This window comes from Canis lupus, chromosome 7, assembly GCF_003254725.2.
Source record: "Canis lupus dingo isolate Sandy chromosome 7, ASM325472v2, whole genome shotgun sequence".
Lineage (NCBI taxonomy): Eukaryota > Metazoa > Chordata > Mammalia > Carnivora > Canidae > Canis > Canis lupus.
The window spans coordinates 15,166,551-15,180,208 of record NC_064249.1 but is presented as its reverse complement, the minus strand read 5'-3'; the positions used below and the strand labels follow the sequence as shown (position 1 = coordinate 15,180,208).

Here is a 13,658-nt window from a genome sequence, read left to right as displayed (position 1 = left end):
GCCTGTTGTGCTGATTTTCAGGTGTTAGCAGTTGGGGGAGCTGCTGTGCCCCTGCCTGGTGCAGGGCTCAGTGGGGGTTGTTTACCCCCTGAGGCCGCAGGAGGAACAGCCCCAGTGGCGGGGCAGCTCTGGAAACCTGGATTCAGCTCCGGAGCTCTCCGTCTGCAGGGCCTGGAGGCTCCGGGGCGGGGCCGCTGATCTGCTCAGCTCGGGGCAGGAGCGTCCTTGCTGTCCTGGGCCCTCCCGGCCTCTGCCTGTCCCGGGGGAGGCGGGATCCTGGGCTGTGTCCCGGCGACCTGTGCTCCGGAGCTTGCGCTGGTGGATTCGCGCTCCCGGGCCGCGCAACCCCGTCCGCGGAGCCGCCGCCCGAGCCCCTCCGAGCTGCTCCTGGAACCGCGCAGCCCCCTCCGCACGGAGCCTCTTCCTCTGCCCGAGCCCCTCCGAGCTGCTCCCGGGGCCGCGCAGCCCCCTCCGCGGAGCCGCCGCCCGAGCCCCTCCGAGCTGCTCCTGGAACCGCGCAGCCCCCTCCGCACGGAGCCTCTTCCTCTGCCCGAGCCCCTCCGAGCTGCTCCCGGGGCCGCGCAGCCCCCTCCGCGGAGCCGCCGCCCGAGCCCCTTCAGCTGCTCCGGTCCCGCCGGGTCCCGCCGTGCGCGCTGCAGCCCTTAGGGAGCTCGGCGCACTCTCCTGGGCGCGCAGTTGCTGTTACTGTCCCCGGGAGCCCGAGGGCATCCCCGCCCTCCTGGGTCTTGCTCCACCTCCCTGGAGCCCCTTTCCGCCTGGGAAGGTCGGTGCAGCTCCTGCTTCTCCGGGACGGGGCTCTCCTGTCCTGGGGACCCTCGCCCCGGCCTCAGCCCGGCTCCTCGCGGGGCCCCTCCCCCTCGGAGGCCTTTGTGTCTTTACTTCTTTTTCCCCCGTCTTCCTACCTTGATAGATGCGCGAACTCTTCTCACTGTTGCATTCCAGCTGGTCTCTCTTTAAATCTCAGGTCGAATTCATAGATTTTCAGGATAATTTGAAGGTTTTCTAGGTAGTTTGGTGGAGACAGGTGATTTGGAGACCCTACTCTTCCGCCATCTTGCTCCTCCCTCTCCTGAGCTAAGCTCTTTACATACATTCTCATATTTGACCTTCCAAGACCTCCAAGATAGGGATGGCATCATTTAATGCCATAAAATGGGGATTCTCATTTTACTGATGAGGAGCTAAGACACAGAGTGGTTAAGTAACTCACTCAAAGTCACACAGCTAGTGAGTGGTAAGATTCAAACCCAGTCCCAGACCCCTGCTGTCAACCAGTGGCCACCTAGGGACATCACAAGTACCATACTCCCTTCTCTTAATTTAGTGTTCTGAGCTATCACCCTAATGAAGCCACATTAGACTTGAGTGGGTATAAATTCTGGACACAGTGTATCTCATTTCCTGAGACATGCTTTTTCCTCCAAATGAATGAATGGGAACAAATACTGAAGATGAAGAGAGGTCCCAGACAGGCCTACCATTCATCTGACTAAGGAGATAAAACAATTTCCCCACATCCTAACCCAGCAAAATGATGATGGGCATCTCTAACCCAATGACTATTTCAGAAAATTCTGGGAACACCCCCGCCCAAACTGTAGCTCGACAAAATGTGGGCACCAGTAAAGGGGAGGTAGGAAGATAGTTCACCCTATCCTGCCTCCCAGAGAGGGAAAAAGCATGCTTCCCCAGGAAGCTGGTGTGTGACACTGGCCTGTGGACAGATCAGGGCAGGACTGAAGGAGGGACAGCTTCCTCTGCTGGGAAGAAGCAATGAGAGTGAGCAGGAGGGAAGGGCCACCTGCAGGAGGGCTGAGCAACCTTTCTGAGGGAGGAGGGAGGCTAGAGGGAGGCTCTGGCAGGAGGGGAGGCGGGAGCAGAGGGAAGGCAGGATCGTTCAGGCAGTGAGAGAGGGCAGCCCCGCTCTATTTCCCAGGCTGCTCTCTGGGATGCAGGCAGGAAGGTTGAGTGTATTACACTGGCCCCACCTCCTGAAGCTCTCTCTGCAGCTGCTGGACTGGACACAAAAGCGTGAGGGACAGAGACACCATCTCTGCTGATCTGTACCAAAGTCTGGTTCCAGGTGCTGAGAGGCCACATGTGACAGAAGCCAGCGTGGGGGACTCGCACAGCTGTCTGCATTTCCCAGGTAAGCAACTATTTGTGTCAGAGCCAAAGGTAGAGAGCAAGGCCTAAAGGCAGAGAAGGCGGGAGGTGACTGCCCTGGGATGGCCCCAGAACAATCTGTGGAGGGAATGCAGGAAGAGGGGCTGGGGCCAGAACTGGAACAAACCCTCAGGCCAGGCTTCTGCAAGGTGTCACTGTATGAGGTAAGTAAGCTGGAGGCTGCATTTGGGCCAGTCCTGGCTGGCAAAGGTGGTGGAAGTTCCAGGAAAGGGCTGTGCTCTGACAGCCTCTGGGGTCAGCATATCTGGAGAGCAGAAGGGCCAGCCACACCGTGGCACCAGTGTTCCTTCCAGACCAGGAACATTTGTGTAGACTTGGCCAGAAAATCCCACCCTGAGCCCCTGACTTCCTCTTGGTCTCGGTGGTCAAGAGAGGACCTCTGGCAGCTACAGAAGGAGGAAAGCAGGATTTGTTCCCTAGGACTGTGGATTTGGACAGGGGAGGGATTTCCCATGGGAAAAGACAATCTGCTGTAAGCTAGCAGAGCACCACATGCTGCCCTGAGGAGGCCCACCTGTGGCCCAGAGGACGGGGAATGAGACACATTTGTAAAATAGGGTCCGTGTGCCGGAGGTGGGGTGGGGTGCATGATGTAGGTGGTCTGCAAGCAGTTCCATCTGAATACACCAGAAGGGCTGTTCCAGAGAAAGAAAGAAGCCTAAGAAGTCTGTTTCAATCACATCCAGCGTCCCTTTGCTGTACCCGCTGGTGGACCACAGTCCCTGATCGGGCATGCTGGCCTGAGTAAGTCACGCTAAGCTGGCCAGCGCTGTGTCCCCTTTGTTAACCAGACATACACACATGCACACAGCCACTCTTCTAAGAACCAGTGTGCTGAAAATACATCAAGCCTGGTTTCCTGTCAAAGGATATGCCAGCCACACTCTGACATGTTAAGGGGATAGAGAGAAAGAGGTCAGAGGGAGGGAGTGGCCCCTGGGCTTTTAGGCCGCAAAGGGACAAAAGATGCTGAACCCCAGACACCATGGCATTGTGTCCTCCCTCCATCTGTGGCTTCTGCTTCCAAGTACAGAGTGAGGATTCCTCCCTACTGCTCCCCTCCTACACACACACACACACACACACACATTCACATTAAGTGGATTTATGATCAGGCCAGAGCAGGGAGAAGGACAGTTTGAGGAGGCGGGGCTAGGATATGACTTTATTATGTGAACCTTGGCCACCAAACTGCTGCGAGTGTCCATCTAGCTCCCTCCCCAAGGTCCTGCTGAGGGGCAGAGGAACTCCCAGTATATGGGACAAGGCACTAGTCACTGAGTGCCAGCCGTGTGCCAGAGCTTCCCCCAGACTACACAGTAGGTGTATTATCTTCCATCTTCCCAATGAAGAAAACAAGGCTCTGAGACACTTGTTGATGCACAAGCATAGGATTTTGAGTGTCTGATACGCCTCAGACCTTGAATGAATGACTACCTCTTGTGAGGACGGGTGATAGAACACCTCCTGCCTTATGGGGAGTGCATCAGAGCCGCCAAGTGCAGACATTGCTCCCCTCATCCCGCCTGAGAAGTGGAAGGTGGGCAGAGGAGGAAAGAAGGATTTTCCAAAAGTAAACACTCAGTGACTAATACTCTTGACCACCCCAGGCAACAGTCTCCACAGCCTGTGTCCTGGCCTCTTTCTCTGTGGAGGGCAGTTTGGGTCAACGAGAGCAGGGAGGAGCCCCGTGGTGAGGCCCTGCAGCCAAGACTCCTTGGCCCAGAAAACACAAGGGGCTTTGATGCCTTGCAGCAGGCAGTGGCTCTCCCCCAGGATGCTGTGGCTGCTCTTGGGCAAGGCCCAGCCCCAGGGCAGGCCTCAGTCTGGAGGCCACATCTGGGAGGTAGTACGTACAGCTCTAGGTCTAACACAGTGGCCTCAGAGTTAAAGAGATGCCTCGGGGCTGCTGTCACTGAGCAGAGTGGCCTTGGGCTGGTAGGAAACCTCTAGACCCCACTATCAGGGTCTGTAAGATGGAGAGAATAATAAAAGAGTAACAACATCTCGTAAAGGTTGCTGGGAAGAATAAATGAAATCGCGCTTGTGAGGTGCTCAGCATTTTCCTGTCTTGTGATCTCTGCTCAGAAAGTAAAACTACTAGCATTACCCACTCTGATATTCCCAGAAGGTTCCCTCCAGACAAAAGCAAAGGGCAGCCCTCTGGTCAGAAACTGCCCCTCACCCCCAGCCTGCAGGAGCCTGTCTCTCACTCCAGCCACTCCTGTAAGATGGATTGCTCACACACACAATCCCTATTAGCCAACCCTCGCAGGCTTTCTCCGTGTCTTCAAGCTAAAATAAAATCACTTACAAAATAAAACTCAATGGCTTCCTTGTCTCACGGCTTGCTGTCAAAACCCTAAGTCTATGCCTCTCAAATCAGGATACTTGCACCCCTGGGGGTAGGTAGGGTTTGCCAGAAATACATGAGGCTGTGGGATAAATATGGCACACATAAGGAAAAGTTAAATGTTTCAACTGAAGGTAAGTCCAAACACTATCTTTGTGAAAAAAAAGGGGGGGGGTACTTAGTGGAAAAGAAAAAAATACATGATAAATGTGTATATACATATATACATACATGTGTGTATGATTTAGCTAAATTAAAAATATGTAAATACAATATTGTAGGCCCACTATACTTCAATAATAAGAAATGTTTCTGTGAGAATACATAAGAACAAAAGATATATATTAGACAAACAAAAAACCCCACCTATGACATAGAATGTAAATTCTCACGAATACTTAAGATGAAACGACCTTTCAAAGATAGTTCAAGCTTCTATAAGGACCCACCCACCCTCATCAGGATGCATATGTTCACCTTCTCCCCTTCATTGCAAAATCCCAAGAAGCCCTGCTTCAGCAGTATCTTCTTGGGAACATCCTGGTGTGTTCCCTGACCTGCCCCCATTCTCCCAGGGGCTGCTCCTTGTCTTTGGCAGACACGGCCACACAACGCAGAGCCTGGGAGGTGGCCCCAGCTGACACCACCCAGGGATGGCAGACTTGCACACCTGACAGGGACGTCAAGACCCGGCCTGGTTTCCAGTGTCCCAGGTGGGCCGACACTTTCCGAAGCCCGAGGACCAGACCTTGCTTCCTCTCCTCTCCTCTAGTCTTCCCCCATGCTCATAGAAAAACCACCTGGCCAGCAGTTGGGGTTTGAGCCCCCTGGACAGGGCAGGGCCCAACTGGCACTGGGCAAATGTCCCACCCTTGCCATCCCTGACAGCATTGTCTCCTGGAGCTTCTAGTAAGTGGACCTTTAAAGGGATTAAGGATAACTGTGTGGGTTTTTTCAGAAAGCCCCAGCTCCTCCTTCGCCAGTGGGACGCAACAGTGGGGCTGGCACAGCTACCAGCTGGAAAGAGTTCTGTGGTGAGAACCTCAGGCCCCATGGCCATGAAGGAGATTAAGTACATTCTTTGTGATTTCCTCTCCATACCTTCCTTTTTGCAGGTACCCTGAGCCCAGCAAAGGTTGTGCCTAGGAGGAGCAGGAATAGAAGTGCCTGAACATCATGACACAGGTGGACCCCCAGGAAAGGTGGGGCAAGGTATCTGCTCTGTCCAACTTGACGGAGGAAGCTCATGACCCCCGGATGCTGAGTGTGAGCTTAGAGAGAGAGGATGAAGATGGTGGGGAGGCAGGAGACAAAGGGAGCACTGGGGACCCTGATCACCAGGCCTGTCCAAGCAGCAGCTCCCAAGTGACTCAAGACAATCCTGACTTGCCATGGCATCATCCACCCAGCGAGTCAGAGAAATTCTCTAGCTCCTTCAGTGCGGGGGCCATGGAGAAGGAACCGATGGTGATGCCTGAGAAGAAGGCCAGCTGGGGAAGAGAAAAGTCCAACATCACGCAGACCCAGGACCCCCCTGGACCAGGCGCAGCTCCCGGGACCCTCCCCAGCGACCTCTCACGTAAGTTGTTAGGCCGGACGCAACCGCTTAGGGACTCGCTACCTGGAGGAGATGATGGAGACTCCAGGGCAAACCTGGACGCTGCCTTGGGGGTCGCGTCCAATTTCCCTGAGACGGGAAGATATTTCTGCGCACAGAGAGGCATAGACACGTCCCCAGAGGACTCCTCTCTGATGTGTTTCCCCAAGCCGGGGGGCAGCTGGGACCTCCCCACGCAGGAGACTCGTGCACCGGCCCAGGGGTCGGCGCCCCCAGCGGGCCTGGCAGCAGCGGTGCGGGCCAAAGCGCGCATCGGCAGAAAGGGCCAGAACCCGGAGGGTGCGCGCCAGGGCGCGCAGGGGGAGGCGCACCCCTATAAGTGCCTGCGGGGAGGAAGAGCCTTCCGGAAGCCCAGCAGCCCGCTGAGTCCCTCGCAGCCGCGGGGCACCAAGCCTCACACCTGCGAGCTGTGCGGGAAGGCCTACTCCCACCGGGGCACGCTCCAGCAGCACCGGCGCCTGCACACGGGCGAGCGGCCCTACCAGTGCCCCTTCTGCGACAAGGCCTACACCTGGTCCTCGGACCACCGCAAGCACATCCGCACCCACACGGGCGAGAAACCCTACCCCTGCCCCGACTGCGGGAAGGCCTTCGTGCGCTCCTCCGACCTGCGCAAACACCAGCGCAACATGCACAGCAACGACAAGCCCTTCCCGTGTGCCGAGTGCGGTCTGACCTTCAACAAGCCGCTGTCGCTGTTGCGCCACCAGCGCACGCACCTGGGCGAGAAGCCCTTCCGCTGCCCGGCTTGCGACAGGGAGTTCGCCGTGGCCAGCCGGATGATGGAGCACCAGCGTGTGCACTCGGGCGAGCGGCCCTTCCCGTGCCCCACCTGCGGCAAGTGCTTCACCAAATCCTCCAACCTGATCGAGCACCAGACGCTGCACACCGGCCAGAGGCCCTTCAAGTGCGCCGACTGCGGCGTGGCCTTCGCGCAGCCCTCGCGCCTCGTGCGCCACCAGCGCATCCACACTGGCGAGAGGCCCTTTCCTTGCGCCCAGTGTGGCCAGGCCTTTGCCCGCTCGTCCACGCTGAAGCGGCACCAGCAGATCCACTCTGGGGAGAAGGGCTTCCTCTGTGCCGAGTGTGGCAGGGCCTTCCGCATTGCCTCGGAGCTGGCCCAGCACATTCGGGTGCACAACGGGGAGAGGCCTTACCAGTGTGAGGACTGCGGCCAGGCCTTCACCAGGTCCAATCACCTCCAGCGCCACCGCGCCAAGCACAGTACCTGCAAGAAGGAGCCCATCCCCTCCTCCTCTGATGAGTGAGGGCTCCAGCAGCTAACTCTCAGGGAAGGTGAAGACACTTGGCGACCTCATTGCCTGGAACCCTCCTGCATGGACAAGCCGATGCGCATGGTATCGTCCTCGCCCCACCGGTCAGCCAGCCTTTCCTCCCAGGGCGTCACCGGCCGTGGGGTGATCCGTTTGATTTATTGATCTCTTGTGTAAAAAGTAACAGGAGGGCTGGCACCCACGTGTGTGGTTTCATTATCAGTCTTTCTTCTGAATCTCAGAGGTCATATTCAGTTGGAAAAGGGTAAGAAAAAGTAGTGAGGACTGGTCAAGAGTTGAGTTCCTTGGTTGGGGGATCCCCGTGGATTGGGGATTATATCTTGGGCACTGTGCAAGCCGACAAGGATACTATGAAGAAAAAGATTGTCCTGTCCTGCCCTCAAAGCCATATGCAAATACTAAGAAGGCATCAAGGACCAGTCCTCTTGGGAAGAAGGGTACTTTTCAGTTTTTACATGAATAAAGGAATCCCCAGAAGTGGTCTCTGTGAGCAACTTTTCCAAAGCAGCAAAGCCTCCCTGAAGTTAGCCAGACCCAACCAGACAGTACATCATTTCTTTATTATTATTATTATAAAATTATTTCTTATTGGTGTTCAATTTGCCAACATACAGAATAACACCCAGTGCTCATCCTGTCAAGAGCCCACCTCAGTGACCCTCACCCAGTCACCCACACCCCCCGCCCACCTCCCCTTCCACCACCCCTAGTTCCTTTCCCAGAGTTAGGAGTCTTTCATGTTCTGTCTCCCTTTCTGATATTTCCCATCATTTCACTTTCCTACCAAAATCACTTTACCCTTGGGAAATGAGTCTTGGCTTTGAAGTAGAGAAGGCCTTTATCAAAAAGAGAGGGGAGTTTATGTCCTAAGTTTTGAAACCAGTTATTCTTTAAGTCCAGAACAACCTCTGAAAAAGAAGTCCATTCCTCTTTAGAACCAAATTTAGTAAGCTGGATTTAATCTGAATCTCACCCACAAAATTTACATGTGCCTCCTGTCTGGCCACCCCTTTTCCTGTTCCGACATATGGGGACTTAAACCATATGTAATTTACAGGAGTAATATGCCCATTTACGGAGAGATATATAACATTTCTCCAAATGGGCTTGACCATAATTCAAGAAACCTCTTAGATTTATTTAAATTTTCCAGATCATTAGCTCCAATTTGAAGTAAACAAAATAAAATACCTCTTGCCTAAGTGCCAATTGGCTTGTCTTTGTTTCAAAGTCTTAAAAACAGATTTGGAAACCCATATGACTCAAAAATGCTCTTTAATGAGGTTATTTGAAATCTGTGTATTACCAACAGCTATTCTTCAAAATGTATTGATTTTCTATAGTTTAAAGTCAGTAGTTCTTAGCTCTGGATGCCAACTGTGAAGAATCCGTTCCATGATTTCACAGAATTCCCTTGATGCACAGGGGCAAACAGCACTTCTAATCTTACCAAAGTTAAATAAGATAGTCTATAAGAACATATATAGTATAGTACTCTCCTTTTATGGATATCTTTCGTGGATTCCTAAAATTGCCACCAAAGGGTGCCAAATCTGAATTTCTCTTGAATTCCATCTTGACACATGGGGGCCAAAGAGAAGTGATATATGTTGTACTTTGACAAAGGTAACCTTAGTTAAACAGTTCTGACTGCATGCCTGGAGGTTTTGGGTCTTAACTCCCTCAAGTTAAGACTTAAGTGGTTGGCACATCAGACCAACAGAATTATCTGGTTCAGGGTCTGGCATGAGGGCCAGTGGTTGCGTTATGAGTCCATCCCCATCATTTACCAGTGATGTGACCTTGGCTTCAGATTCTGTACCTGTATAGGCTAATTAGGCATGATAATAATGGGGCAATAAGAGTTGGAGTTATCCTGCCAGGAAAGGAAATTTAACTGACAGCATAGGTATTACATTGGTAGAGAAGTCATAAAAATCAACCATAGCCTAGTGATTATGAACAGAGTAAAGACTAGTATATGTTTCCTGGGTAGCCAATGAAATCTTTGAAGACTAGAGTCATTATTTCTTTTCTTTATATTTTTTTAAAAGATGGTTGTTAATACAGTTTTAATAATTAAAACATTTAATTTGCTTCTATACATTTTTAAGGCAGTTTTCCCCCCAAAACCAGTTCATAGAAGGGCTGCGTAGATGTTGCCTGAGCTGTTTGTTAACCATATAACTTGCTGAATCCTAGCTTTGAATATTGAAACAGGTCTTCAGTGCATCTTGGATTCTAATTTTTTAAGCTTCCCGTGTGTTCTGATGCACAGCCAAGATGGGACCCACTGGTATAATTAATTATTAGTGATAATTAAATTTTATCATCTAATAAGCAGATAAAATGAAAATAGGTGGGCAATCAGGATGAGGTCATAATAGAATGAGAGTAAAAATAGGCTCAAACTGCTGGAATACCTCCTGACTTGGATATGGTGGACTCAAACTAGCAAGCAGATTTTGATGTCGTCTCATAGTCTCATTTCTGTAGTTGAGACATAGTACTTAGGTACAGCTTCCAGATGGGCACACCTTTGGGGAGAGAATGGGTGTCCTTTTTCTTAATAGGCAGAAAAAATTAGATTAGCTCCTGCTGGGTATCTTTGGCGCAACATACTGTGTTTCTGGAATATAAGGGAATATAATAGACTGAATAGACTGAAAAGAAGTTCATTAATCCTTCAGTGGCATCACATAACCAAGTCACATTTTAAGGAAAATTCTCACAACCAGTCTTTTCTCACACCAACTGCAAGAGTCATGTTGAATAGGTATTGCAGGGGAATGCAGTCCCCTTATTATAGCCACAGGTTACTGGGCTTCTGGACAGTGGTGCTCAAGTGGAAGGCCACAGTACATGGAGTGGAGGAACAGATTCAAAAGAGAAGCCAAACAGCTACAAAGTCGCATGGCACAAATTCTGCCCGGTAATGTCTTCCCATCCAAAGTGGAAGCAGTAAGTCCTTTGTTTTCAGAAGAATCAGTGTTTGAGTAATGTTATTCTGGCTCAAATGGTTACCACAGATAATAGTGAGGTACTTTTCTAGTTTTCTACAAACCTTCACATCACAGCAGGTAATCTTATTTCCCTGTTCTGTAATTAAAAATCAGAGCAGGACCTCCTTTGTGATAGCATTTAAAGCTTCTCTCTGGACTAGTGCTATTTCCTCTGTTTAGTTTGACAAAATTAATTTGGATATACCAAATAAAAATGATCATTTATAAGATTCCACTTAATAAACATTCCCTTGATATATTCACCAGAGTCCACAATCATCATGATTCACATCCTTTGGATGATAGTGATAATAGTTAGCACTTACACAATATTTAGTGTCCCAGGGACTGTTTTAAGTGTTTCGTATATATTAACAACTTAAACATTAAGGTAAAACCTATGGTGATTATTGTCCTTATTTTTAAGATGAGGAGATCAAGAGACGAAGAAGTTATATTGCCCAAGATATCATAGCTAGGGTGTAGCATAATGACGATTTGATAGTTAGGCATCAAGTGGAGCCATTTAAGGGCTCCAGAGACTGTGCTGTTAACCACAGGGCCAACTGCCTCTGTTTGGCATAGAACACTCTGCAGTTATTGGTGACATGCATTTTAAAGTAGGTGACCATAAATTCAAGAGAAGAAAAAGGTTGAAACACAGCACAGCAGTGTTCATGGCATAACCCAGGAAGAAAGACCTATGGATTACTTAAAAATGGATTTGGGAGAGCCTGGGTTGGCAGCTAGTAATCATTAATCCTTAGAGAAGCCGTCAACAACCCAGCCAGGAGAAAGGGATTTGAGTTAAAGGAGCCATTGTTCCTTGAAAGGCCCACCAATGTCTTATTCACTGACTAACGAAACGTTCTGTGTCTATGCCATACACAGAAAAATACACCAGCAATGAGTCTTGACACTCAACATTGACACAAAATTTTGTCATCCAAATGCATGCCCATTAAACAACTATATTACCTCTGATATGAACCCAAAAGATCACCCAGGAGTTCCAACTAGGCCTTAACAACTCTTACAGGGAAGGAAATCATCAATTTAATTGATAGAATACTCAAGCAGATGTCATTGCTAGACTCAGAACTAGATTTGGATTACAAACTCAATGACCTGTGAAAATATTGCCAATGATAGAATGACAATGTTTCAGCAAGCTAGAAAATGGTGTCTTTTTAAAGTTGAGAAGGAAGCTCATTTTTAACATCAGTTGCCCTCTCTCCATTCTGCATAAAACCATGCCGGAACAATTAAGAATTTTCCACAATGACTGGGTAATATTTTTCCATGTTTTCTCCTTAACCATTTCCCATACCCTCGGTCAAATTGGCTCAGAGTTTCACTGTCTCAGGAGTGTCAGGCACTCAGTAGATTGGTTCAATGAATAAATGGAACTTCTATAAAAACCTAAGCTATGCTTAAGATTTAAAGTAAAATAGACCCCTTCTGTAAAGCAAAGAGGATCTAGAGGAGGCTGAGGACAAGGAGGGAAAGCAAGGATCTTCTGTGGTAGTTCAGATGAAGTCAAGGACAAATGAGGTTAGTAAATAAGATGAAGAGATGCCCAAGATTTCAGAGGTGGAGTCAATAAAGTGTGGTGACAGGATAATAACGGCTAGCATTCAGTGAACGCGCTTTAGGGGTTTGGCACTACCTCCATTATCCCAACTAACCCTTACAATGATCTGTTATGAGAGACCCTTGAAAAATATTCCCACATGGGATATGCAATTGTTTTCTTTTCTAGGAGAGCAGATAAGAGTAATAGGTCTTGGTTATTGTCTATCAGTATTCTTAAGCAAGGGTCACTAAGGTCTGTGTGCTCTTTCTAAGAAATAGGTTGCATATCTGTCACAAGGAGAACATGCAGCAAATCATCCACCTTTTGGGTTAGAAATCATGCTTGCTTACATTTTTATTTTTTCTGCAGTTGTGGTGGTTTAAAAAATATACCAACATAAGTGTCCATCAAGGGATAAATGGATAAAGAAGTTATGGTACACGCACGCACACACACACACACACACACACACACAATGGAATATTAGTTAGCCAGAGAAAGAAGGAAATCTCTCATTTGTGACAACACAGATAGACATGTTGAGGGTATTATGGATGCTAAATGATGTAAGTAAGACTGAGAAAGACAAATGCTGTATGATATCAATTATATGTGCAATCTAAAAAAGTCAAACTTCCAGAAGCAGATAGAGTAGTGGTTGCCAGAGGCTGGAGGTGGGGGGAATTGGGGAATATTGGTCAAAGGGTACAAACTTTCAGCTATAAGATGAATGAGACCTGAGGATCTAATGTAAAACATGGTGACTGTAGTTGACTGTAGTTGATAACACTGTATTGTGTAACTGAAATATGTTAAGAGAGTAGAAGTTAAGTGTTTTCATACATACACACACACAGAAAAAGATAAATATGTGAGGTGATGGATGTGTTAACTAAATGGGGAGAGCCCTTTCACAATATATATGTGTATCAAATCACCACAATGTATACTTTAAATATCTACAGTTTTATATGTCAATACCTCAATAAAGCTGAAATTTCTTAAAAAAACAAAGAATTTAAAAATTAAATAAAAATAAAAAATATGTTCACAAAGTCTTTGATATTCCTCCTTTAAGAAGTGATCCTAATCTCTCTCCTTTTTTATGTAGGCTGGACTCAGTGACTCAGTTCTAATGAATGAAATAAAATAGAAGTGTTGGTATACAACTTTTCAGTCTAGATCATAAAGTGCATTGTGGCTTCCATAGCTTTCTCTTTTGCTCTTTTTCTCTCTCTCCCTCTCTTTCTTTCCTGCCTCCCCCCCATTACTTGTTCTGAGGGAAGCCAGTCACCATGTCATGAGCAGCCTTATAAAGAGGCCCTTGTGGTGAGGAAATCTGCTAACAGCCACATCAGTGAGCTTGTAGGGGACCCTTTAGCTCCAGCCAAGAGTTCAAATGACTACTGACCTGGCTGACTACTTGATTGAAACCTCATGAGAGACCCAAAGCCAAAACTATTTATCTAAGTGGCTCCCGAATTCATGATCCTTGGAAACTGTGTATAATAATAAATGCTTGTTATTTTAAGCTGCAAAGTTTTGGTTGGTAATTTGTTAATGCAGCAATAGCTAACAAGCCATAATATAGAGAATAATTTGCTCC

At 48.8% G+C, this 13,658-nt stretch overlaps 1 protein-coding gene across 1 annotated transcript; it reads left to right on the top strand.

Moving 5' to 3' along the window:
- The first annotated feature begins 1,913 nt into the window (after positions 1–1,913).
- Positions 1,914–13,057, top strand: ZNF648 (zinc finger protein 648). The gene is made up of 2 exons (XM_025429682.3): positions 1,914–2,170; positions 5,677–13,057. Exon 2 carries the CDS (start codon positions 5,738–5,740, stop codon positions 7,445–7,447), a length of 1,710 nt encoding a protein of 569 aa, XP_025285467.1. The 5' UTR covers positions 1,914–2,170; positions 5,677–5,737; the 3' UTR covers positions 7,448–13,057.
- The last annotated feature ends 601 nt before the right edge of the window (positions 13,058–13,658 follow it).

What these genes read in the sequence shown, in the direction of transcription:
- ZNF648 (XM_025429682.3), top strand. Translation starts at nt 5,738, where the DNA reads ATGACACAGGTGGACCCCCAGGAAAGGTGGGGCAAGGTATCTGCTCTG.